Source organism: Accipiter gentilis, chromosome 22 (assembly GCF_929443795.1).
Source record: "Accipiter gentilis chromosome 22, bAccGen1.1, whole genome shotgun sequence".
In the NCBI taxonomy this organism is placed as follows: domain Eukaryota; kingdom Metazoa; phylum Chordata; class Aves; order Accipitriformes; family Accipitridae; genus Astur; species Astur gentilis.
In genome coordinates, this window is record NC_064901.1 from 4903404 (window position 1) to 4929953 (window position 26550).

The following is a 26550-nucleotide window of genomic DNA, read 5'->3' on the forward strand; positions in this document are numbered from 1 at the left end:
ATATTTAGTTTTTTTTGAACTTTTCTGTTTTGAACTACTTGCATAAACGACACGTATCTGAAAAGTTTTTAATATTGAAATATTAAACTGATAATTCTTCTAAAGAGAAATAAGTGAAATTACTCTAAATATCAGAAAGTAAGACTCACTTCTCTTTAACTTTGTTAAAAATACAAAAAAATATTCTTTTATGCTTTTTTCCAAGCCAGAAATGCCGCTGAATGAATCGCTGACCACAAAAGTGAATGAGTTTAAAACTATGAGAGGTGGTTTTGGTGCCAGTATCTTTTCATCATTAACTTAATTCAGGTACCACCTCTTTTAATGTTCACTGCTCCCCCCAAAACTGCCAGAGATCAGTTGGTGTTCATGCTATTAAAAACTATTGAAAGGCATAGACTTTAATTTGATAAGTTAAAACCCCTTCAAGGCTTAATGTCATCACTTTAAATGTAGCATAAAAAGAGCAACAGAGAGAAATGATTGAAGCTATTCACCATGGCTGTACTACTCTTGATAGATTTAAAATTTGCAGTTCTGCTACTAGGTGCAGTATTTTGATATATAAAAGAAAAAAAGAAAAAAGTTTATATTGACATTCAAATGTTTGTAATTCCTTGGGCAAAAGGGTCTCTCCAAAAAACTGTATAAAAATCAAGGAAGTTCTTCTGTACCAGCAATACTAATGAAGCTCTGTTTGATACTGATCTTCACTCACTCTCTCCACTTTCCTCCTGCTACATTTCCTCATAATAACAACCTCATATTCCTTCCAATGTCCTCATAAAATTAATGGATTCTACCTATATCCTTTACAGATTTCTACTACCATACCTCCAGTTCACTCTGCTTAACTTTTTTGATCCATCATTTGGACAGTAGTGATATCTTGTTGCACAGCTGTCTCCTGCTAAACAGTAACGGCTACTGATAAAGTTCTCCTCGACTTTTCCTTCAGTGGGACATGAGCAGCTTCATGAAAACTCACAAATGAGTAGAAGAGAGAAACCCTGTTAGGGATCCAACCATTATTCTTCTGTCAGATTTGGTTGAAAGTAGCTAAAAATCAGAAGGTGAAAACAAAGACTGCATAATCATATATCCCTTATTTTCTTAGGGAAACAAGGCTAAAAAAACCTGCTTGCTAGATACTTCATACAAAATCCTTTCTCTTTTTTTTCCATATTAAAATTAAAGTACATTCTCATGCAGTGTTCTCTTGAGAAATCATTTCTATCCAGAAAAGACTGTGATCTAAAGACCACAGAGGGCTTCCAGTCACATTGGTACACAGGAAAAGAACAGAACAATAAAAGGTCATCAAGAAGATGAAGATGAGCCTCATATTTGCAAACCAGGACATTTTTAAGTAGTTGTTTCCCACGGACTGTACATAAAATTGCTGCAAGCACAGGCATAAATGTGGAGCATATGTGAACCTCTCTACCTCTTTTTGTTCTTGTTCAGAGTCTCTGACTGAAAAGCGAAAAAGGCAGATGGATTTTTGAGTTTTTAGAGTGAGTGGAAGACCCATAGCTTCTATAAATTAAGCATATATACCAGTAAAGACTGCAGGTGGCAACCTCTCTGAGAGGATCAGAGGTAGTAGCTGATGTATCAGGTGGTTAAGAATGCAACTTTCCCAGATCAAGTACTGAATGGAAAAATCAAATCCACTGCATGTTGTTTAATAATAAGAATTGCTTTGCAAATCTCAGATATTGACATATTTTAGAAGCAAGCCAAATAAACTGTTTGGCTTCCCTCTGACTGCACCTTGAATAAGACCAGGTGAGACAACACCGTGTGGTCCATGCACAACCAAATGCACTACTGCCTGACACTTGTACACTCTTCTGAGGATGTGACACCCCCTGGAAACACAGTAAGAGGTGGTGCTGAGGCTGACAAAAATGTATCCTACCTTTAAGATGCTTTCTTACCCCTGGATCAGAAATGCGTAAAGTGACTAAAAGCAAGATGGTACAAGCAACCTTGCCGGCACACAGGCCTTGACCAAACTGAAGCAGGGGAATCCATGATATTTCAGTTGTAGCAAGATATGCAAGATCTATGGTATCAAATGCACTGTTGAGTAGGATAAAAAAAAAAAAAAAAAAAAAAAAAAAAAAAGAAAAGGCTGAGAGACTGTAGCTTCTGTATTTGTCCCTTTCTGGCTGTATTTTCTTAAGATGGAAGAGTTCCTCAATATTGATGCTATTCCAGTACAGAAACAGGAAAAGTGCAAAGTCCGGTAAATTTAGGAGGGATCCCAAGAACCTGCTTTGCAGACTCACTACAAAAGGCCACACAAGCTCTTCTCAAGAGTCTATGTGAAAGTATTCCCAAGTAAGATGCTAGGTATCACGTGCTGGATTCAGTACCACCCTAAAAATGCTATACAGCCTAGACCAGAGACAGCCAAATTATGGCTACTTGGTGTTTGCTCTGCTGTGTATCACAAAGGAAGATGATTCTGATACAATTTCTCAGTTTATCAGAGGTGCCTGATCTGGAGGCGACTGGCATGCTCCTAGTTTGCTCTGTCGAGTCATCACGTTAGACCAACAGTTTTAAAGTAATTGTGCTCCAGTTAGGCTACATATCTCAGTTAAGGGGTTTCATGTTGTCCATCCCCATACACTGACCTTGAATCTGTCTATTAAGCTCACAATTCTAAAAAGAAAACAGTCTAAGGGAGAAATCACCTGTGCTCCTCTATCAGCACCATATTTTCATTTGCTTTTTTTTTTCCCTACATCCAGAAAACATAACTTGACCTATAATGAGTGATCCATAAAGAAAAACAAATATAATTATGAAGCAGAGGTATTTTTATAAACAGGAATGTCAGGTATGTCATCTGGAGTAGAAAGTAGAAGAGATGTTACGTCAATTAAAAAAAACTTGAAAAAGCAGCTGAGGTTTTCTTAAAAAGCCAAAACTTTGTAAGACATGAACAAATTTTAAAGGTAATAATAAAAAAATTTGGAGCAGTAGTAAAAATACGCCTCTCATCAGATGAGTATCTTAAATACTGACCCACAAATGATTTTAAAATTTCTAAGCAAGCACTGAAAATATGTGCTATCTCAGCTTGTTGGGTTTTTTTAAACATTCGTTCTCCATTACCCAGTTTTCAAGAGATGTATATTTTACACCTAACTTATGTCTATAACCCATTGCAGGACAAGGTATTTATGCGATAAAATGCAAACTAGCACATTACAGAAAATTAATACACATCCAATACTAGGATTTTATGAAGCAAAACTCTACTCAGAAAAGAGCTGTAAAATGAGTTTCTTTTTTTCAGGGAGGATGGCAGAAGGGGGGCTGTGCCTGTTCTTTTTAATTATTTTTTTTTTAATTGGAGTATTGATACACCTATTTCCAAATATTGAAATGAAATATTGTGTTGCAACAAAAATACCAATTTTTGTTATTATTATTTATCACTAAAAAAACCCCCAAACCAACACTAAATTGATTTTTTTTTTTGGCTAGAAAATAAAATGGCAAAGATAAAAATTTAGCTTAATAGATTAGGAAAAAAAATACAGGCGTTATCTGATAGACTATAAAAATTTAAAAAAGTTCAAAATGTTTTCAGCTAGGCACAAAAATGCTGTTAATGATTAGCTGCATAACAAGAGATTTATCTATGTCTTTTTTTCCTTTCTTTTTTTTTTTTTTCTGTGTGTGTTGCAAAGGCAACACAGCCATACTGCAGGTCTGTCTGTGCCATTCTTAGGCCACTTTCAGGCCGATTGAGAAAAGCTGGAAAGTAAACACAGGTGTTTTAAAACTGGAGCCGCTGTCATGGACAACCACAAACACCCTTAACTCTGATGTGGCAACGCCTCTTTCCCGCCCTCTCTTTTTTTAAAGCATTGCCCCAAAAGAACATGTCAAATGTTTCACCTTTCACCACCTCAAAATAACTTGGAGCTTATAGCATTGTTTGGCAAATCTCAAACAAAGAGATCATTTTTTCATTCCTTTTCAGATGTAGCCAACTCCAAATCAGTCACATAAAATAAAGAGCCACTCTATTTCTAATTATTTTATTTTCAGTGTCCACTGATTTACCTGCAAGCACCATGTTTCAAGTTGAACATTTCCTTCCTCAAATGTAATTCAGACTCCTTGTTTTCATGATTCAGGTTCAACTAAAAAGACAGCAAGGGGATTTTGCAATAACTAAACAAGAGATTTAATCCAGTGGATAAGAGGATAAATAAAAAGACACAACAACAACAAAAAAGCCACAAATCCCCCAAACCAAAAGAATAAACCTTGGTTTTTTGATTATTGTGCAAGAATAGGTACAAAACTGAGAAAGTATTGCTTGTAAATTAGCTGTTCCAGGAAACAGCACATCTTGTTTAACAGCCATGAAGTACTGACTAGCTAGAGAAAAAGTATGGAAAGCAAAAGCAGAACAAATCCCCAGAAATTATGTAGTCACTCTTCACTTCACAGCTGGTGTGTGTGTGTCTGTGTGTAAAGTAATATATTTACAAAAATGAAACAGCTACTGACAATTACAATTTAGTTCTGAAAAACTGGTGAACTAAACAGACATGGTTACACTTGGACTGAAACTAACAGCCCCAGCAACACTCCTCGCCCCCAAATGCAAACTGGTTCATAATCTAAATATCAAACTCTAGATCCAGCAAAAAATCCTGAAGTTTTATATTCAAAGCAGCGCAACCCTCACACCTATATCAACAGCGAATGTACTGCAAACGTACAACATTGCTGAAAAGCTAACATGTCAAAATCCGGTCTTACTTATTGTAATGCATGATTTTTCCTGTCAGTCTCAGCCTTCAGATTCCAGAACGATTTTCTTTTTGACGTAGACGCTTACACACCCCGGTTTCAAAAACCAGACACCAGACTTACTGTGTGCCCTGTGCTCCAACTTAAACAAACACAAACGACTTCATAAGACAGACAGCGCTCATGCATACATTTATTTATGTTAGGACACAACCAGGATTTTTCTTTTCTCCAGATTTAGTCCGGAGTGGTAAAGAGACAGTATTATTTATCAAAGGACCTGTCTGAACAGCCCTGAGCCTCCTCATCCCCTATTAACTGCACCGGGCATTCAAAATAGTTCACAGTCTCATAAAACAGGCCTCAAGAGATGACTTGCAAAATTGAACTTTACATTAAAAATGAGTAATTTTTATCTCCTTTAGGCCATTTTATCTTGTTTTTGACAAAGATTATGAACTATTTTGTATACTTTTATATTAAAAGTCTAACCAGTAATACATTTAAAGCTTTACTGAATGTAGGCAAGAGAACACAACTGTAGAACGTAAAGCATCAAACTTCTGCCAGCAGCCAGCATCACTCACAGCGCTGTGCGTTCCCTAACAAACACTTAAAAGAAATCACACACACAAGCACGCTTATTAACCTACGTATATTAAGACTGCAACAAAAGCCATAAAGAGCAAGCGTATTTACGATTTCGACTCATTTGTTGCTGTTTCTGTCCTCTGCATTAAGCACACATGACTTGAAAATCATATACTATTGAGACTATTACACATAATGGACAAATTAGACTGAACAATATTGTGTATAAATTAGCCTGTTCATTGGTTTGCATTAGAAATACTTTTCTCTTAAAATAGGAAGGATTTATGCTTGCCTATAACACAAAGCAATAGAGTTTAATCTGTTCCATTAAAAAAAAAGTGCACTAGTACACTAATGGAGAAAACCATTAACATTCTGAGAGAAAAGCTTGCTGAAATAACCCTTTTTAAGTGCAAAAATTTCACCCCTTACAAAGATGCAGCAATAATGGTGTTACTTACCTGCAGAGCTGTGAAGTCTCAGAAAGTATGTTTTAATCTAATAAACTGAGTTAGGGGAACTTTATCAAACCACTAACTACCATTAAACAGCAAAGATAGATTTACCCCCTCAGCACTGCAGTGACCTCCTGGTCAAAACCAAATTTCTCATTCCTTCAGCCATTTGTAGTCAAAATTATTATTCAGTCACAAAAGGAGCTGATTTTTGAAGCAAGAAACTTGCATCCACATTTTGAGAGGTAAGGGGCACTTTCAGCTGCATCTAACTTCAAGAGAAGTTGTGGACATTCAGCTTTGGGCATTTATTATTTGACGCAGCTCTGGAGAGCAACTTCTTTTTTTCTATGTGTCTTAAAGAACCAGCAGGAGATATACAGTAAAACTGTAAAAAAATACTAATAAGCTATAACCATGAAAAATGAATTTTACTTAATGAAACAAATCAGGAAGCTGATTTTATCTTTTAAGAAATGGGGAAAAACCCCAGAAGAAACAGACTGAAAACTGATCCCTGAAGTTTTACTCAGATGAATAATAGGTACTCACAGAAGTAGCCTCCTGTGTGAAGCTTACTGGATTAGGCCCCAATTTGTGAAAATGTTGTTTCTGGACTCAGACCTGCTATTCTAAGTTTCAGGCTGGAATGAAGTTTTCAGAGTGGAGCTCTTCAGTCCTAAAGATAGGGGTCAGAAGGGAAACAACGCAAGGGTGTGAAATACACTGTTGCTGCTACAACGTCAACTCTGCTTGGTAATTTTTCTCAAATTACCAAAGAAAGGAAATATGAAGTCTGATGTCACTTTCTTCAAACACAAACACATCTCAGCAAGACTGCTAGTCTCCTTCTCCTAAAGAATAACTGAAAAAACAAAAATATGAGAAGCAGACATTCCTTTGTGAGGACAAAGTTAATAAAACATTTTATTTGGGAAGTAGACATGATACAATTGGAGTTTGAAGGTGCACTTAGCTCTGTTCTAATATTTTAAATTTGACAACACTTGTCAAAAGATGTTAAAAATTGTTTTGTGGTCCAACAAGTCACTCAGCAAGGATAATTTTTAAGCAGCTTTTCTTTTTGTTTCAGTTAAAATTAAAATCCATGCTGTGTAATCCTTGGAGTCAATCTGTAATTAAGGGGATTTGAAGAGAGACCACGCACTGCATTAATGATAAAATTTAATATCTGTTTTAATACTCTAACATAGGAAAAAACCCTAAGCAACATACAAAAAGGCAATCATTTCCCTACTTTGTGTGAATGCAGCATATATACACCATTAAAATGTCTAGCAGCAATGCTGTATTTGATGTCAGCTTTTTGTTTATAGACCAAATGTTTCAGGATTTAGCATCTACAGAGCTTAAAACTGCAGCTGCTTGAAAGCTGGCACCCAGATTTAATAGGCTAGATAAACAGATTTTATTTTATCTAGTTTGGAAAATGAGTGTTTTCGTTGTTAACTGTTGTATAGCAATTCCAAACGGAAGGAGCTATCAGCAGCATTTCCAAGGTTTCAGTCACTCTCCTCCCAGTCACTTAGCCACCCTCTCCTCCAACATCTAAGACAATTACAGCTCAACTGTAAGAAATAGGAGCAGATAATCAATTAAAACCAATTCATTTTATGTGATAGTCTTAAATGCTTAAAAGTCTAACACAATACAAAAAAATGATAATGTTTGGCATACTGTCTCCTCTAGACTATATGCAAGGAAAGAGTTTGAAATCTGTGTCTCTTCAAAATGCAGCTCGTTGACACCAAGTAATGTATTCAAACCATTTACTCAGTTGCTTAACAGTGGAGAAAACACAGTTTCATTTTTGAACTAGAAACCCATACTAAATAGTTTCATCCTTTCAGAAGATGGGATGAAGGATTAAAGTACCAGGGCAATGAGGTATTTTATGATTCATTCCTTTTTTCCAAATAACTCTGTAAGAAGCATGGTTAAAGTAGAGGTGCTCTTAATGAGATTTTGGGTGGAAAGGTTTTGAAGGGATACAATGTTTTTCACTGAGAAACAATAATAGATTCTTTTAACGTGGACAGCAAAGATTTTTTCTTGTTAAAATGTCTTCTGGCCTGAGCTCTTCTGAAAGAACTAGCAAAGCATCAATGTATTCTTACCAGATCTCATCGTATCATGCAAGATACCTAGTTTATGAAAACAAATTTGAACAGAATTTCTTCTGATCTCTGAATATTTTCATAACAGCCTACATGTATGTATAACAGCCTAAGGCTTCACAGATTTGGGACCTAGTCCCATTAAAATCTAAGTGCATGTGGAACTCACAAGCTTCAAGATCAAAGCAAGAAAGGGTTCATTTCTTCTCAAAATTCAGATCCTAGAACAGTAACTGTTAATGTCAGCAGGACTGCTCTCCAGCAGTGACTGCTACATCCATGCAGAGAATCAGACCTAATCTACAAGATTAGCTTCAGTGTTTGAAAGCCTGGTCCAAATGATGCTTCTAATATAAAAAATAGTTTAAATGGTGTTGTTTTTTAAAAAAATAAGTTCTCTCAATTTTTCAAAATGCGTGGCCAAGATATTGTAAAGAAAGAACTCTATGCGCAAGTCACACCACCATCTTAATAACCCCTCCAGCATAGCAGGCATTTAATAAACAAATGAGCCTTGAAATAATCATCTTGACTGTGATCCACAAGGAAATGGCAAATTTATGAAACTGTATGAAAACTGAATATGTCTAGTAAAACTGTGAAAGATGACATCTGTTCTTCAGCGGAGAATCAGTTCTGGAGATGGAAAATCCAGTATGAACCAACACAGTTCAGAAAATGAAGTCCCAGAAGGGTTTCTTTATATATTGAGTCTAACTACAAAATGACATTTGGGTCTTTGAGTTTAATTTTAAATTGCAAATTTGGCTGCTTAGCAGCTTAACACAATCACCAATACACATTAATACCATGCTCAGGCAATGTGATATACACTTATTTACTATTACACAATAGCATTTGTTACTTCAGCTTCCTATCCAAAGTTTAAAGACAGCTCTTTTCTAATTTCACCTTTTTATTGCTTTTTCTTTGTAAGATATATTTATCTTACCACTAAGGAAGGCTGAATTTTGGAAGTAACAACACAGCTGACTGAATTCTGGAAGCATAAGAAATTGAAGTTTTAATTGCAAACATACTTTACAGGAGAAATCAGACCTTCTTTGCGTGTTTTCAGTGAATAATTCATTTTTTGTGCAAGTGTAATAAGTAATTTTGATTCAGCTACATGACAGAGCTATGCATGCAGGGTTTCTGAATATAAAGATAAACCTAATATATGTTGAGTTGAAATCCTAATGCATTGATATACTTCTGTTGATGTGAAGCTTACTTTATACCTTTCAAGTATTCAAATAATAAAAAACAAGGCTACTTACTTCATATGCCAAAATTCTATCTGTGCTTGTGTTAATCAGTAAAGATAATATTAACATACTTTCTGAATAGGTGGTACACCAGTGCGCCTGCACAGATTTTTTTATGGTTAAAGTCTGGAAACTCAGAATTACTGAATTATCAAATTTACTACTTGACCCTTAACGTATAGCTTGCCACTCTAAAGCTTACTCCTAGAGAAAAGCCAAAGTCCAGCTGCCAGTCCATAATCTCATGAGAAAAGCTGTGGAGATCTACTGGAAGACAGATGAGGAATATTTTACTTCATAAAGCCTACTTTCATAGAAGAAAAATAAAAAGATCAAAATAAATCCAAGTCCATTCATTGCTTCTGCTCTTCAGGCATTCTCCCAATGACCTGTATATTGCTAGTGTAGAAATACACACCTACTGCACACAAGTACATCTCTTCTGCTTAGCAACCTCAGTATGTGAACAGCAGAGCCCACTTTTCCTTTACACCTCTGTATGGCCACATACGTGGAAGCCAAATAGGATTTTGCTCTTATTTATGGGGAAAAGAAAGGGATTTTCAAAAGCCTCCCAGTGATCTAGGAGCACCAGTGCCATAACATCAAAAATGCGCCTCTGCACCAGACCACATAAATAGATGGGAATTAAAAAGGACAGGCAAAATGAGTCCTGACTCCTCTGAGTAAGTCATAGCTAAGCACCAAGCTGCACTTTCTGGACATGGGCTCTTTTGACTTCATCTCATTCTAAAACCTAAAGTTGTTCACCTGGGAACAGAATAGGAGAGACTTTCAGATTACAGTAGAAAGATAAATAAGAGCAAAAAGGTAGCACCTTGAGACTTCTGAATCAAGGCTAGTCTGCAGCCTTACAAGCATACTAAGACCTAATGTTTCAGCATCTTCCTTTACCTTGTGTCCACCTCCTACTCTGAACCATCCTCCATATGATCACTTGTATGCAAAATGCTAGGAAAGGGTTCTACAATTCTGAACAGAAATTTGGATAAACTTAAACATACAAAGACCAAAGATTCCTTTTTAGTAAATACCTAAAATTCTGAAATTTTTCTATTGATCCTTTATCCTATCCCTGGTTTCCTCTACCCAACATCTAAAGTAGATTCTATCAATTCTGCGAGGCGTTTCAGATAAGGAGGTCATGGATGTGTCAGACCAAGACCTTTGCTATTTAATGACCCTGTAGCTTGCCTTTTGCACAAGAGCTTAGGTTACTACCTTTTATACATTTTATTGTAGGACAAATAACTGACATGTCATCATGCACTCAGGCTCAAGATTTTGTTTACAGTTGCTGCTCAAACAAGAGAGGTTCATTTTCCTGTGCAGCATAAAAAATGAAGGGTGTACAGTAAGACATTGAAAATATGACTGAAAATTAAGATTTAGCACTCTTTCTCCCTGCATGTATGAATAACAGATTTCATATGGAGAAAGAAACAAGATTTCCGAAATAAAAAATAATACATAACAATGTCACTACTCCATTCATTGAATCTGATATCTTGTCTCCCGCATCATTTAATACTCACTATCTCTGAAAAAGGAAAAACTTGAATAGATATTTTTGGTACTTCCTTTGTTTTATTATGGTACGATGTTGATAGATACTTTGAAAATTATGCCAGTGAAGATAAGGGATGCTATTATTAACAGAAACTAATGGTAGGGGCTTCTTTAAACATTGCAGAACAGTTACTATTTTACGTACAAAATGGCTTCAGATTTAGAATCTCTTAACTAAGTTGGGAAATATGTTTTATAGTATCAGAAAGTGGCAAGTAAAGGAAGGACTCCTAGTTTTCTTATGGTTAGTCTGATACATTAGGCTTTGTGATTGTTTTACAATTAGATGAACATATGCCCATTGTTCCTGACCCAAGTAATCCTGAAATGAAGCTCCATACTAGTGGGAAAGTAAAAGAATATTTTTTTATAGCTTTTTGAAATGCAGCAATATGACACCTCCTCAGACATTAGAAAAGTTCATAGTAGCACTACTATTGATGTGTTATTGGGCAGAAGGAAGGAAAAATGAACCCATGACTGGGGTGATAAACTGTACCATAGGAGATGGCAATGAAGCTTATCATTACAGTTAAACAGAGTTTTTGTTTTTATAAGAAGTCACCTTTCCATATAAGTAGCTTTTCTAACATGATTGTGGTTTCTACAGTATGTTTTGCTTTTGTATCAGATTCTGTAATTCTAATTTACAAGATAGTGATGAATTTCAGTGTATTTCAGAACACACCAATTTTTTATCATTGGTTTAAGGCATGGGTGTCACCTCTATGAAGATAAGGAGTGAAAAAGCAGGTAGCAGCCAGCTTTCTATCTGCCCACAGATGGATGCCTGCACAGGTTCTTCTGCAACTTCAGAATGTTTATTTCAGGATATGTATTTCGAGAATACATCTATCTGAGATATAAATCATACAAATACAAAGTATTCTAGTTTCAAGGTCCTTTAACAGGGTTTAGACAAAAACCTAAAAATGCTGCAGAACATTTACAATGGAAACAAAGCATCCTTGAAACTGGAAGGCCAAATGGCAGCACCACTGAGCAAAGAAGGAACTTCCAGGAAGTCACCCAGACAGCTATCAAATGAATCAAGCATACGAAGTGGAATCTATCCTGTTAGAAGGAAAAACAGGTGTGAGAAAGTGCAAAGTATTTGTAAAATGCTAAGTTAACATGATATGTGCAGATGCACAATTACAGAATGGTTAAATGAAAAACATGGATGAGAGGGCCTTGTCAACAGGAAGTTCATGTGACAGAAGCCTATTACCATCAAAGAGATGATTCTTTGCATACCAAAAGTGAGGACGTGGAAGCAGCCTAGATGACTGTGAGATTGATAATCCAGATTTAGAATAAACTGAAACCAAAATATTGCATTCCAAGAACCTGCTGCATTCATCAGAAATAATACTTCTGCTAATTGGAAGTAGTAACACTGACTGACTTCATGGGAAGACGATCTCCACCTATGAAATGGAAACCAAAAAATAAAAGACTCAGCCAAAAGGTTTGAATGACCACATCATCCCCAATGGCAAAGGGACATTTATGGTGTATACAAACAGTTTGTTGATGTTTAAGATTGTCAAGAGTAATCTGGTGCCAAGAGAGATTTGAAGGCTGTCAAATAAAAAGCAACAAAACTCCAAGGAATTTTTAGTGGAGCAGATGAAAGTTGACATCAAACACAAAGTGTGAATGAGTAATGAATTCCTTAATGCTTAGAATTGAATCAAAGTTCAATAAATATATCTGCTTTGGTTAAGAGACATTCAGCATCTGTTAACAGGGGAGAAGGAAGACTTATACTTCTCAGGCAAGGTGAACAAACTCTTTTAGCCAAGATGCTGTTTGCTCAGTCTATCAAGAAACACTCCATGCATTCTTGTGCAGCTGTTTACAGGCAATACGAAGCATGCTAAAATTCCGTAAGACATACAGTGCTCTAGACAGGCATAATTAATTAGACAGATACAACTCTTCTCAGGAACATTTTCTGGACAAATGTTCTGCCAATAAATGTTCACTCTTATCCATATATTACTTTGCTTTGAAACAATTCTGAAAGACCTGAGGTCACAGTAAGTAAGAAGCACCACTGCTTGGTCTTCTTTCATTTGAACAGAATCCAAGAAATCCCGAGTAGCTGCTGTGCAGAGAACACTGTACACACAGGGCTGCTGTGCCAGACAGTGCTGTCAGCGAAGGGACAGCCTTACAGATACAGGAAGGTGGAACGGCCAGTGCAACTGAGGAAGCAAAGACAAGAACTTGGGTACATCTCTTTGTTTCCTTCAATTTGAAAAGAACCCAAGGCTTGAACGAGTTCAAAATTCTGGCCCACAGTGATGTCTTAGTGAACCAAGAACAGTACAAATGGCCCCGCCGCCTATACAAACAGTCACTTAATGACAACACAAGCTGACCACTGAAAATCATGCAAGTACTAATGTTACCAAACATCACTTCACTTCTAACTCCCAGGTAGATGTGTCATATAAATCAGATTTCTCAGACTCTGGAAGCTTGTGTTTCTAAAGAGACTCTGGACAACTTCACTCTCAGTGAAGGGCAAGTGTCTCATCTCATAATTTATGTCCCATGTTCTCCATCAGGGGAAAACCTTGTGCTATTTGCTTATGGCACATTAAAGCAATTATTTTAACTTTCAACTCCCTATACACATTAATATATTTTTGGTCAATGAATACAAATGCCTATCAGTGCTAAAATATTAATTACTAGATGGGAGGAGACCGTCACTAAGAATGTAGTTGTCACTTGTGAACAACTATTCTGTCTAGATCTGCATAACTAAATAAAGCCTCCCAGTCTGGATGGCTACAAACACCAATTAACAAAACTGGCCACTGAAAGTGATACTTGTAATTCAAATTTCTGAACTTACCTTTTTGGCTCGTGATCAACTATATGTGCTAAATTAGTCACTTCCCACCTCTAGGGGATACACTTAAGCAAACTATTACACTCCTAAATATATGACAGCAGATGAAGGAGAAATCCCTGGCTGAGGATCTCTGGACCTGAACTGACCAGAGGATCAGGTTATGACATCTGGCTCAAAGGAACAATTGGGTCTAAGGAAATTTCAAATGTCTGCTTTAAAGACCACTCAACCAGTGTTCACATTTTTTCCACTGGGATTGAGGGGGAATGTTGGTCACTGCAGGATTAAACAAGTTATTTCCTCCCTCTCCATAACTGGGTGGGTTGTCAGAAGTCTGTAGCAATAGCTTTTGGAGACACTGCAACTTAGGCAGAAAGGAATGCAGAAAATTAATATTGAAGTGGAACATGGACAGAATTATTTCTGCAGGAGTTGTACATGGCCTTATTTGAGTGTTCATTTATGCCATGATGCACCGACTTACACTGATATCCTCTGATACAGTACTACTTAACACTGCACAGTACTATTTAATAACACCAGCTGTAAAGTGACTGATCTTGTTTCTAGCATGGATAAAAGCTGAACAGACTTGGGTCTAACCTTAGTGACACCCTTTAAGACCTTGTGATTGACTGGTTTTGGGTGCAGCACAAGCAAAGGCTCTGTTCAATGCAATTAAGATTGCAACTGTATCTACGCTGTCTGATAAAGTGTCTAGGAAGCAGCAACTGAGGAAAAATGTTTGTGCATTCTTATCCACATCCAGATTGTCAGCAGCATGTTCCAAGTTTTACTAGGTCTTTTATTTCGACCTCCACTATGTACTTAAAAGCAATTCAAGCATTCAAACTTCAGCAAACTTCCAAACTTCTAAAAATTAATAGTGATCTCATGTGCTTTATAACAAGTTTTACTGACAGGGTAGCAAATTTGTCTTTCACATTGTCCAGGCACTTAAATGCTGCTTTAGAGTAGCTACTGGAGAGTGAAATGAACTCATTGTGGCTTTCTATAACCTGAACCGGACAACTCTTCTAAAAACAGAAGAAGAGAAGCAGTGACTTTCTTAGAAGAAACTGAACTATTGAAATGGCCCTTGCACAAAGTTAGAGCTTGCAGCTTACTTTGATAAATCCTCTAGTATTTTATCTGCATGTAAGTTATTGGAAGAATAGCATGAAGAACCTTTCAGGATTAGTTGTAACAACATATCATTTGCTGGAGATAGCCTCCAAGAAGCCTGTTAACTATTTCCATTGTTCCTGAAACGTTCCTGTAGTTTCAGAAAGATAGATATGGATCATAAGTAAATGCAAGGGCACAGTGTAACTCCTCATAGGGAGCAGTGGATCTACAATCTACTTCTCCTCCCCATACGAAGCTGGCATCCCAGTCTTCAAACATACCTATAAATTCATTTGCAAATGTGATAGCAATCCCTTTTATAGGTAGCAGCACATGACATCAAAAATGAAAAGCATGACTGCTTTACAGTTAACTCCACAGAGTGAGATCTCAAGCTGAGCTTTCGCAGGTTAATATCCTGTTAGATACAGAGGGAACAGCGCATACTGGCCAGAGGAATTCATAGCAAAATGTGAGAGATATGGGTGGATTGTCCAACATATGAATATTGATGAGTTGCTTCATTAAAAAAACCCCAACCACTCTGAAGAAAGAACAATATTTTAAAGCATCTTTTACCAAACAATAACACCATACCAACAAGTAGATCAATAGCAAGTTTTAAACTCATTGCAGAGTAATGTCTAGTTATTTTGTAGCTAGAGACTGCAGAAAGGTGTAACACCCACTTCACCAGTGGACAACGCAGCTATTCATCTGTTAGCTATAAAATACTGGTAATCAGCAGCCGGTTTCTATCACTCAACCAGCACTGCAGTTGAAATGGCCGAAGTTGGCAGAGTCCTCTTCTGGATGTGGCTGGGCCTTGCCACGTTCAAAACTTACGTTCTAGGTTTCTAATAAATCAACCTGATCTCTGTTGCCTCATGTAAAATGATTATGAAAGTATTGAAAGGCTTTTCTCTGAAAGTTTTCTAGGATGCAATTAATAACTATATTAAAATGTAAAATTGTATGCTGAACTGGAATTTGAATAGAAGAAATGAGATTGGAATCTCTCAGTTTCCCACCACTGGTTCAGGCACGTTTCCCTGGATTACAGAGCATTTCAAAAATGTGTGGCTCTGTCAGAAACAAATCAGAGGCTTTACAGCCATAAACCAGCTCTAAACTCATTAAAAATGAAGCTCTGAAACTTCAGCTCTGAAGCTCTAACATAAAAACATTGTTATAATTACTTAGGTTTTGCAGATAAGGGCCACAGTTATATCTTCTGAAAGAAGCACTTTATTACATAGTCAACATTATATACCTAAATAGCACGAATAGTCCATGCTTTTCAACAGCACCAAACATTTTAAACTTCATGTTAAATCTCTTCTTGATTTTTTTTTAAGCTTTTATGACATCGGATTCTCCTGGGATTGTGCTCTTCATGGATGATACATTGACTAGTCAGCTGGATTTGTTTTTGTGGTTGGCATTGTCAAAAATGGTTTCTACTCTAAGAATCCGGTAAATTCTGGGAATCAAAACAGAGCTTAATACAATTTATGACAGGCATCAGGGAGTACTTAATTTAAGTCTTCTAGAGTGGCTTTTTCACAGGCATCGTCACTGGAACAACTACCAAACTGCTATACATGGCGGATTTCCTGTCCTTGACACAGTTCTTATGTGTCAGCAGAAAGCAGATGGCATCAGATGCAATTGCTTCATGACACTACTGTAAATGAATTTCTGACAGCTCCTTCAGGTCACTTTCTCGCCTCTGACTCTGAATTTATGATATTCTTAATAAAACCATGGAAGCATGTAGGATGAATTCTACAGAAAATCACAACTAAAAAGACTGATTAGTCAGAAAAACATAACAAAACAAGCAACCATAACCAAAGATTAACATCTTAACAGCTCTGAAGGAGACGAATAACCTTTACAAGTTCTAATGACATCATGCTTGGATGGAGTAAACTCATTTAGTCACTAAAGGGCACTTGATTTTGGTATCATCATGAGACAGGCCTCCTCTCTATTTTCAGAGTATGGCTTGGCAGTAAAATTAGTATGTCACTCTGGTCTTTAAAGCAGATTAATAGCTGCTTTAAGAAGAATGTACCACCTAATTAGAAATTACAAAATAAATCAGGCCTGTGGAAAAAAAGTCATCTCTCCCTATGTTTCATTCAAATCCAGTTAAACATTTTCCATTAATTTTCACATTAACTTATTTGTTTCACAAGACTTATTTCCTATTCTTCTTCAACTGCATAAAGAGGACATTCACACTGGCAAAATCTTTATTTTTCTTTAGGAAAATGTATTACTTAAAATTCTGCATTTCAAAACTACACACCACAAAGCTAACAACAATAAAATGAACCACAACAAGATTTGGATATTAATGAAAAAATAGCAATTCTTCAACTTTTCTGTTTAACTGAACCAGCTATTTCAATGTATTGTGGGAATACATTTATCAGAATCAGTAGAGACCAAATGTTAATTATGAAGGCCAAGCACAAATGAATAATATTACGTATAGACCCTGACACATTAGAACTGCAAAGCACTGCAGATCTTATTTTATGAAAATGTACTAAGAGTGCAAATGTATAGGCCCTTAGGAAGCAATTATCCCTAAAAGATTTAGCTATAATTCAATCTGAAATATTATAAGAGATTTTTAAAAATGATTTTGAAAAGAAGAGGATTATTTTACTTTAACTATGGAAAAAGGGGCCCACACGCTTCTCTGAATGACCTCTGTGCAGTTGTGGGCATTGCCTGGAGGGAAGATTTGAAATTGGCCTTTTTGTTCAATTAATACAATCCTCTATAACCGATAAGAATATTATAAAAATTAGGAGTACCAGTTTGGCATTGTGGGACTGAATGGCCCACATCACGATAAGGAATGTTCTATGCAATAAATACATTAAATATGGAAATTTTAGATCATGTACTACTACTAAGTGTGACAGGGATTAGTTAAGAAGAGCTATCTTACCAAAAACGTGCAGATGTTATATTGTACAATAAGATGAAATGACACAGTATAGGTCTATACAGCACGCCTTATGTGTCACATGTTTTATTTGTCACATGATCCTCAGGTGTGACATGGGATCTAAAAGTGGAAATCATCTTTGTGATTTCCACATCCTGGATCTGGCCAATTTACTGCCACCACACCTCTCCCCCAGTCACAATCTTTCTGCTGCTTTGCCTCACATAGGAGTCTTCAGGCTGCTAATGCCTCAAAGAAGGGTGGCAGTAGGCCTGTGAGCTGATATAACTAAAAATAAAGCTGAAAGCTTGCAGCTTATCTTACCTATTAGACCATACCATCAGTGGAATGAAATAGGTTTCTTGTGGATTAGTCTTACACTTTTTTGCTTTTGAGCAATTCACTATTGTGAGATGATTTTTAAAAAGTAAGAAAGAAACAATAGCCGTTGGGTTTTGTTGTTAAGCGTATTCAGGACCCCATAGAGGTAATGATCCCATCTTTTATCACAAACTGTTATGCCATCCTTAATCTAGTTGATCCTGATTACTGTATTTTTATCCACTTAAGATGCAAGTATCCTTGCACCACATTGGATGTTTACACTTCCGTTACTCCCCGAAGAAAATCTAAAGCAGATTGAATTCCTCACCTGCCACCTATCACCAGAATACGTCTTTTGCCAAACTGAATCAGACAACGTTAATTGAGAGAGTAGGGAAAATTTAAGATTTCTTTTTTAAAAAATTTCTTAACAGAAACTGTCCTGGATAGACAAAGAAGCAATGACTATCTGGACTCCTTCTGCAGGACAGGTGTTTACATCTGAATTAATAGTGCAAAGCGCAGTTCCCAGTTTGCACACGGAGGTGGTTAAAGTAAATGTAGTTCTCTGGATCATGGTGAAAATAAAAATAGTTGTGTTAATATTTAACGCTGCCCCACAGAGACAAACGGCCTGTTCTATTTCTCTGAAAATGGTCAGAGACCAGAGGGTGATCTGCAGCAGAGAGGAGGCAGGAGGGGATTCTTGTGCCTGTACACGCACTCTGCATGTAGCACTTAATGACAGCTACTGAGTGCATACAAGAGGGTTTCAGAGGGGACGTGTGTGCCAAGACCCCACAGTGCGCTGTTACCTGTCAGGGGGCTCCGGCTGGATATTTCTCCTGCAGGGAGCTCTGTTACTGACGGCAGCAGGAGCGCCCCAGCCAGCCACTGCCAGGCCCAGAGCACCAGCCAAACCCATTTCTAAAGAAGTTGCTGACAGGACTTTCATCCCTTCCAGCCTGTCCGTATTTTCTAGGCTGTAGCTACACTAAAAAGGGGTGATAAGCTTTTCATTTACACGAGCGCTTAGGTCAGGATGAGTGTTCATGTGCCTTATATCAGAGCTAACTACTATTGCCAATACTTTATAGGGGTATTTTAAAGATTTCAAGGTCAAGAATTCAACTTGACGCATTGGCCTTTTAAAAAGTACTCCGCTTTCCTCACTGTAGGACCTGTCCTCACCGTAGGCAACAATAATATGAATGGAGACAAACCCTACAGAGGTACAGCATTAAAAAAAGTTCAACTTTACTAAAAACTGAAAAGCGTTCCTTTTTTCCTCCCCAGACTCTCATCTCTAAAAGACTACGACCAATTAACCTCTAACTTTGAAAAATCAAAAAATGCCTGTGACAGCCAGAAATTAAATTCTTTAAAGATTAGGTGCTGGGAGAGCAATATCAGGCTTAGAATGAAATCCTAGTAACACTCTGAACTATTAAGTCACTTCTTGCTCTGAAAATATAATTATTCTGTAAGCATTATGTCAGGAAATATTAAATGTAAAAAGTGTAGTTTCAATAAAACATTTCTGTTTTCTAACAGAAAGACTCTGTGCATAATATTTTCAATGACAGAAAAAAACAAGTCAGTATGCAATTAATGAAACACGATACTATGTTCAATAAGTAGCATGCTCGGCAAGCACTAACTTTTAGTGATACCAGATTCAAAACAATACTATTATTGTGGTAAGAAACAGCCCTGAATGTTTATGATCTCTATTTCTAGTCATCTGAGGATGGATTGCTTTCAGTATTGCACACCTGATTTTGTTAATATTCACCACAGATTCTGATGACAGTTATAAACCCATGGAACATACAGCATTTGTGTGACACACAGTCTCTCTCTGTTTTACTCATTATACTTTTTTTTTACTGAGAAATGTCAAACTACACAAGGATTTACCTTTATTCCTATACTTTGCATTGGTCAAGTTGTTGCATGAATAATGATGTTTCCTGATTATTAAAATAAAAGGAAAAAGGAGGGAGAAGAAAATCTGCCTACACAATGAGATACATTTGGATCTTACTGCCTAAATCAAACACAGTTTTAAAATGACAACACAGTATCAGCAGGGTAACTTCTGTATCTATAGTCTCTCCACTACACATAAAAGAGATTTTTAAGAATATAGTGGTTGAATAAGTGTGCACAATGCTTGCACATCTTACCTTGTGTAGTCTCTTACTAGGGCTAGCGGTGAGATTGCTGGTTATGTAGCTATCAATTCCACTGACTTTACAATTTCCTTTTCTCAAAGCAGCAATAACCTGTCACTTTACATTGTCCTTTCTCTGACCCTCTCCCGCCTCTCTGCTCATTTTTATTCTTATTGACAAGACTTATTATTCCTCCTCCCAATTCCAACTGGCTACCCTTTTGCAAATAGTAGTATCAACTACGTGGTCACTAGTAGTATAGGTCAACAATGTTATTAATATAGCACACACTGCTGTGAGCAGATCAAACAGCCATGCTTTAAAATATTAGTTTTGCTAAGGTACCATGAGGCAAATAGTTGCAGTTTTCTTCATGTTATGAAATGTAATACTGCAAGGATGGACCCCAAGAATTTAGCGTTAATTACCAGCCCAATAATTTGGAGGGTAAGTTGTTTTTTTTTTCTTGTTGTTTTCATACACAAAATAAAATAAAACCATAACAGAAGGGTGCTGTATCTGTGTTTAAAGAAGGGGTTGTTGGCAAACACCATAGCTCACTTCTGCCGAAATGTACACAACTGATATATGCAGCCCAGAAAGCTGGCACCAGGGGCTTACAACCTTAATTTGCCTGCAAGAAGAAATGGAGATTTACCTTCAGAGCACGTTCTTGATTGTTTTCAGCAGTCAGATGTCTCGTGTTGTTTGCTGAAGTCTGGTTCTGCTCTTTCAGATGATGAAGCTCCTGCTCCAGCCGTTTGCACTGCAACGAGGGAAGAATCCCATTAAGTAGAGGAGTGTGGGCACATTTTTTTCAACAAGCCAAATGAATTAACGTAAATAACCCCATCACCATTTCTGCAGTAGTGAATGCATCAGACAAAAGCAAGTTACAATCCCAGACCAGTACTGGAGCTACGTTTTTTAAATGTGCATCATTATTCAGTTTCTTCCTGGTCCAACTGTATGCCAAAAAAAATCTAAGTCTAGTATCAGATAAAGACATTTTGCGGAATGTTTTAAAAAGTCTTAAAAATGTCGGTTTGAATTTCTGCTCCTGGTTATGCCAGGAGGCTAGATTTTGGGTTTTATGTATATAAGTGGATACAAAGGAAGCAATACATGCTTTTAGAAAAGCAAGCAAATGAAAGACCCTCCTCCCAAATCCAGGACCCAGCCTTTTATTATACATGTAATTTTTATACATGTATTTTTCACGCTAAGAGATTACTCTAATTCCCAAACACACACCACATCTTGAAAGAAAGAAGTTTTAAGGTTGTTTTGTTTAAATATTTAACTTAATAAAAAAGAATGAAAAATTTAACAATTGCTACTGTGTGCATACACACATATACTTACTACTGTCACCTGAACATCTATTTCAAAGATTAAAGATCTGCAAGTTGTGAGCTAAATTATATTTCACTGGTTTTTATGGTAACCATAAGAGGTCTTGCCCAGTTACCTTGGTTTGAAGGAGTAATTAGCTGTCAGCAGACAGCTCATTATCTTATGAAAAAAAAAAATCAATGTTTAACAAAAAAAAGCAAACCAAAACAGACAAAGTACCAGGAAGACAGGAACAACTGTTAAAACTAGGGAAAACCATAGTATTAGCAGGAACATTTTAAAACAGTAAATTACAAGCAAGTAGTTTGAATATCACCACCAAAACCCAAAGCTGATAGACTCTGTTGGAACAAAAGAATTAATTGATAAAAAGTATTTTAATAAAGACTTTCTGAAAACACTAGTAAGAAAAGCATGAGAATCATGATATAATGCCTATGTAAGCATTGCTGTCTCAAATGAAAGATCTGGAAACATCAGACTCTTGTGCCGTCTTAGTGATTGTGGAAGACACAGAACTGAGCTTCCCATCAAGTGTATACAACCTATTCCTGAGCAATTCAGTGTGTGGGACAAAGAAGCATGGCTCATGTCAATGCTAAAAAAAAGAAAACTGTGAAACAGACAGCTGTATAAAAGTTATAACTGAGGTCTAAGTAAAATAAGGAGTACTAAACAATCTCAAGACAGAAATTTTAAAGACATACCAATACATACACTTCTTAAAACACAAATAAGTCCTTAACAACGTACTGCACATCAGGTATCCAGCACAGTATATAAAACAGAATTATTCAATCCTATACTTGAATGAGTTTTAAATAATTTTAGGTGCCCAACAGTACTATTAAAAAATTCAATTCACATATCCGTTGTTGTATTTCATTACTTTTGTTAGAAATCTGGGCTCATTTCTAATAGGATTACTTATTTTAAAGGCAGCAAATCTCTCTGGCCTAGTGCATTCTCTCAGTGTCTGTTGTAAAGTTCCTTAACGCACAGTTTCATTCTTAGTGCAAGAAAAAGAGAAAAAGACACTTTCCCATAAAACAGAGAAATATGGAAAAAATGTTAAGATACATTTGATTGCAAATATTTTTACAGACTTGAGACATTTAATGCCTATGTTTATCTCACACACACACAAAAATCTCAAATCACAGAATCACAGCTGTAATTCTTTTTCCATGTCCAGCATGAAAATTATGTGTCTGCAGACGTGAAGGTGCTAATAAAACTACTGAAAAACTAAACGAAGATTCTGCATATTTTTTCTCTAGCAGCTTTTTTTTCTCTAGCATACATGATCTAAAGACCATTTAAAACAATTAATTTACTACTTCAGGCACTATTATGACACTTCACACATTACATCATGTAAGTTCAGCAGGTCTCTCACTTTTCTGCTTTGCCAACACACTTCTTCAAAACAGTGCTTTGGAATTCCAGATTTGACAACAGCACAGGTTTCTTACAGTAAATATTATTAAAAAGGCCCAAATCTCTACCTTTAAAACATGAATTTATATTCATGCTATTCTACCAATTCCAAAAGAGAACCAAAAATATGCTAAGAGCAAAACCTAGCTAGAGAAACATACGGAAAAAAAATCTTGATGTACCGAGCAGGTTGCACAACTAAGGGCATGGGTGCAATCTTATTCTGCTCTCCACTCCTGTGAAGACAGGACTGAAATAAATAGCAGCAGTGGGACTCTGGTATCATGCAGCATACAGAGCGTGTATGATAAAGATGCAACACAAGTAACATAAAATGGATGGACCTCTGTACCAAGTCAACCTTGACATGATTACATTCACATCAATCTTGGTAGCATTTTGTAATTCATCTTTAATTTAATTTCTACTAAGAATGTTGATATCTGAAAACAAAGTAGGCATATTCAATACGCATACTGCTTGAATCTATTTTGAGGGTATCATTGAAAGAAATGGTGATCTAATTTGACCTTTGCACATAAGCATCTTAATATGTTGCGAACTATGTATTAACAGAAGATGTTCTGAATTATCAATCAAAATTTATTTATTCCTAGCTGTCTAGGAAGTAAAATCTTTAATTATCCTGTTTGTGACAGTATTATAATAATACTCTTAAACAGCAACATAGTGTATGTCTTACTAAAATTTTATAGTCTACAACACTTTGATACCTGAGCTACTTCTAAAACATTAAAATAGCAGTCGAAAAGCAAGCACTCTTTTTCACAAGAGCATATGAAATTTCTGTGTAATCTTGCTGTAAAGAAAAGTTTTAAAAATAGAATTTAAAACAATGCAGTCCTTCTACTCATTTGAGCCAAATTTTTTTGAATTCTGTGTCATTGGTTGTTAGCAAGGTCCAGTAAAAATAGATGTTCTTTAAAAGAACATGTGTTTTTATTGGTTCACTCCAGGGCTCTAAAATGCCAACAGCTGCAAGCAAGAAACTGGATTTCCTTCTAAAAACATATATAAAAATAATTCTTGGAGCACAGCAAAGAGGAGACATCGTCCAACTCAGTACTGGCAAAAGGAAATGTTGGATGTATCCTTTTAAGAAAGCTGAAAGCTAAAGGAAGTGTTTAATTTTAAGTAAGAATGTCTAAATCCTGTTATCCCAAACTTGTGAAAATTTATACTTGGGAAAACTTCAGACAGAATCCTCTTAAAGTCAGAGACAAAATATTTTGTGCAACACAGGTTGCCTAAACATCTGATCTGAGGTCTAATTATGCACTTAAATGGAAGTTCCCATGAATTTAACACTTTATGGAAGACGGGCTGTTAAATGAGAAAACCACTTCTCTACCTCACATATATGAGTACATCAAGGAATATGAGAGCAGTGTAGATGAATGTCAAAGACATGCCTTGATGAGAATGCTACAGGCTTTGCTAAGTAAGGGATAGTAAAGCCTCAAAAATGGTAACGTCATTTTATGAAGGTTTCATACAAACAATCCACCAAGAACCAGCTTCATCTTGTGGTCTACTGTGTGCATTCAGAGTTCTGTAGCCAGAAAGGCAATACTGAAGATACACACAACACCCCCCCCCCTACCCCCCCGCGACCAGAAAAAGGTTTCCTTTCTTCTTCCAAACCCTCATGTTTGTTCTCCTCTCTGAATGTATTTCACTCAAAAAGTCTCCTGCCTTACTTAGCCTCATTCAGGTGACAACGTACTTGTCAGACAGTGAACCTCTTTACGCCTACTCCAGGTGTTCCTTGAGCAATCATCAGTGCCCAGCTGTACAGTTTTCACTACAACATCATCCATTCCCAGCAACAGGCACTCAATCTTCTCTTTAACCATATTTCCACAGTGCAACCCAGCTGCGCTCTTCTAAATGCACTCAGTCTTTCCAAACAAACACCTCTGTACCCAGCACAGGATATATCACAAGCAGCTAAGACCCAGAATGAAAAGCAAAGCAGGTAACATACCAAGAGGATAAGAAGAGAGTCAGCCAGTAAAGAAAGGATAGACAGCAAGTACACCTGTTCTTCCCTCTCATCTTCTAATTCAAACCATTAGGCTACTGGTGAGCCTTTTTCAACAAGCATCAGCTGACATGATTCAGCAGAACAAGACTGTTTGTGAGAGGCAGCACTTCAACCCACAGTGGGTGCTGACCCCTTTCAGTGACAATCCAGGTGGGAGGGTTGAGAACGCCACAGGGAAAATCCAGACAAACTGCAAAAAGTAGCACCTGCTAAAGGGGACACTGGTGGAAAGGTCAAGAAGTGAATCAGGAGAATATCACTAAGTCCTTGAGGCTTGCCCAGAATAGACACTTAAAAGATGGTCCTAGTTCCAGGTACACAAAAGGAGTAAAGATGGTTTACAATGAAATGAGTATTTCAGAAGATAGAAAAATCAATGCAGATAACCACTTAATAGTGTTTGGCCTTTACTAGAAAATGAGGTTGAATTAACATATCAAACATAACTTTAGCACTTGTATAAACAAATCATCTTTAACATGCTGTCAGCTTTTCAGCATTTTCTTCTTCAACTCATACCTATAACATGTTAACACAGTGTTATGGTGCCTGCCATGTCTACACAGATTGACGAGTTATTTTTTGATCGTTACTTAACATGATTCTTCAGTGAGGTGTTCTGAAAGTAAAAAGGTAGAGACATTACATAAAAGTAAAGAAAAATCTGCAAGCTATTGGAGAAATAACATTAGGAGGGACAAAGACGGAATACAGCAAAGCATTAACATTGAGTGGAGCAACCCCCTGCCCCCAACCATTTGGTCCCTGTGGCAGTTTGTTTAAATGAGACAACACCTATTCCCAGAGGCCTCATGCAGAAGCATATTTAACTGCTCTACTCAGGTCGGTGAGACTGTTCACGTGCTTTCAAAGAGACATAAATGTTTTACTACATGGGTCCCTTGCTCTCATCTCACTGAACTAGATAGTAATGTCAGGTGCATTACTCATTTTCTATTTCAGCACAGATTTGACCCAGAGAAAGGGTACTGTGACACTCCTTGGCTGAGGAAGTAACAGCTAAAGTTGAATATAACAGAAAACCCTAACACTTCCTTACTACAAATGCATTCTTGGTAGTTCTTAAATCCCATTACATCTATATTTGCTTTTAATATTACTGTATAGCATACAACGTTTTCCATCATCTTTCATTAAAAGGAATCCAAACTAACCCCTCCTGAACTTATGGCAATATGCTAGGGAAAAAAAGAGTCAACACATTATGCCATTTATATGCTAGGAAAAAAAAAATAATTGATTTGTCTCTGTTAATACAGATATGAGGGTCAAAGTCTAATGAAATAAATATACTAGGACTAAGATGAGGCCAAATTCTGCACCATCTTCTGCAAATTCTTCTTTCCTGAATTCTGAA

The 26550-nt window shown here is 36.7% G+C and overlaps 1 protein-coding gene across 2 annotated transcripts in view; it reads right to left on the minus strand.

Annotated features, from left to right (window-relative positions):
• The window catches only part of MIPOL1 (mirror-image polydactyly 1), a 199061-nt gene that overhangs the window by 78524 nt on the left and 93987 nt on the right, over positions 1–26550 (minus strand). For both annotated transcript variants that reach the window (XM_049825953.1, XM_049825955.1), the window contains one exon: positions 20967–21074. In XM_049825953.1, coding sequence (XP_049681910.1) covers positions 20967–21074 — 108 coding nt within the window. The remainder of the gene's footprint in view (positions 1–20966; positions 21075–26550) is intronic.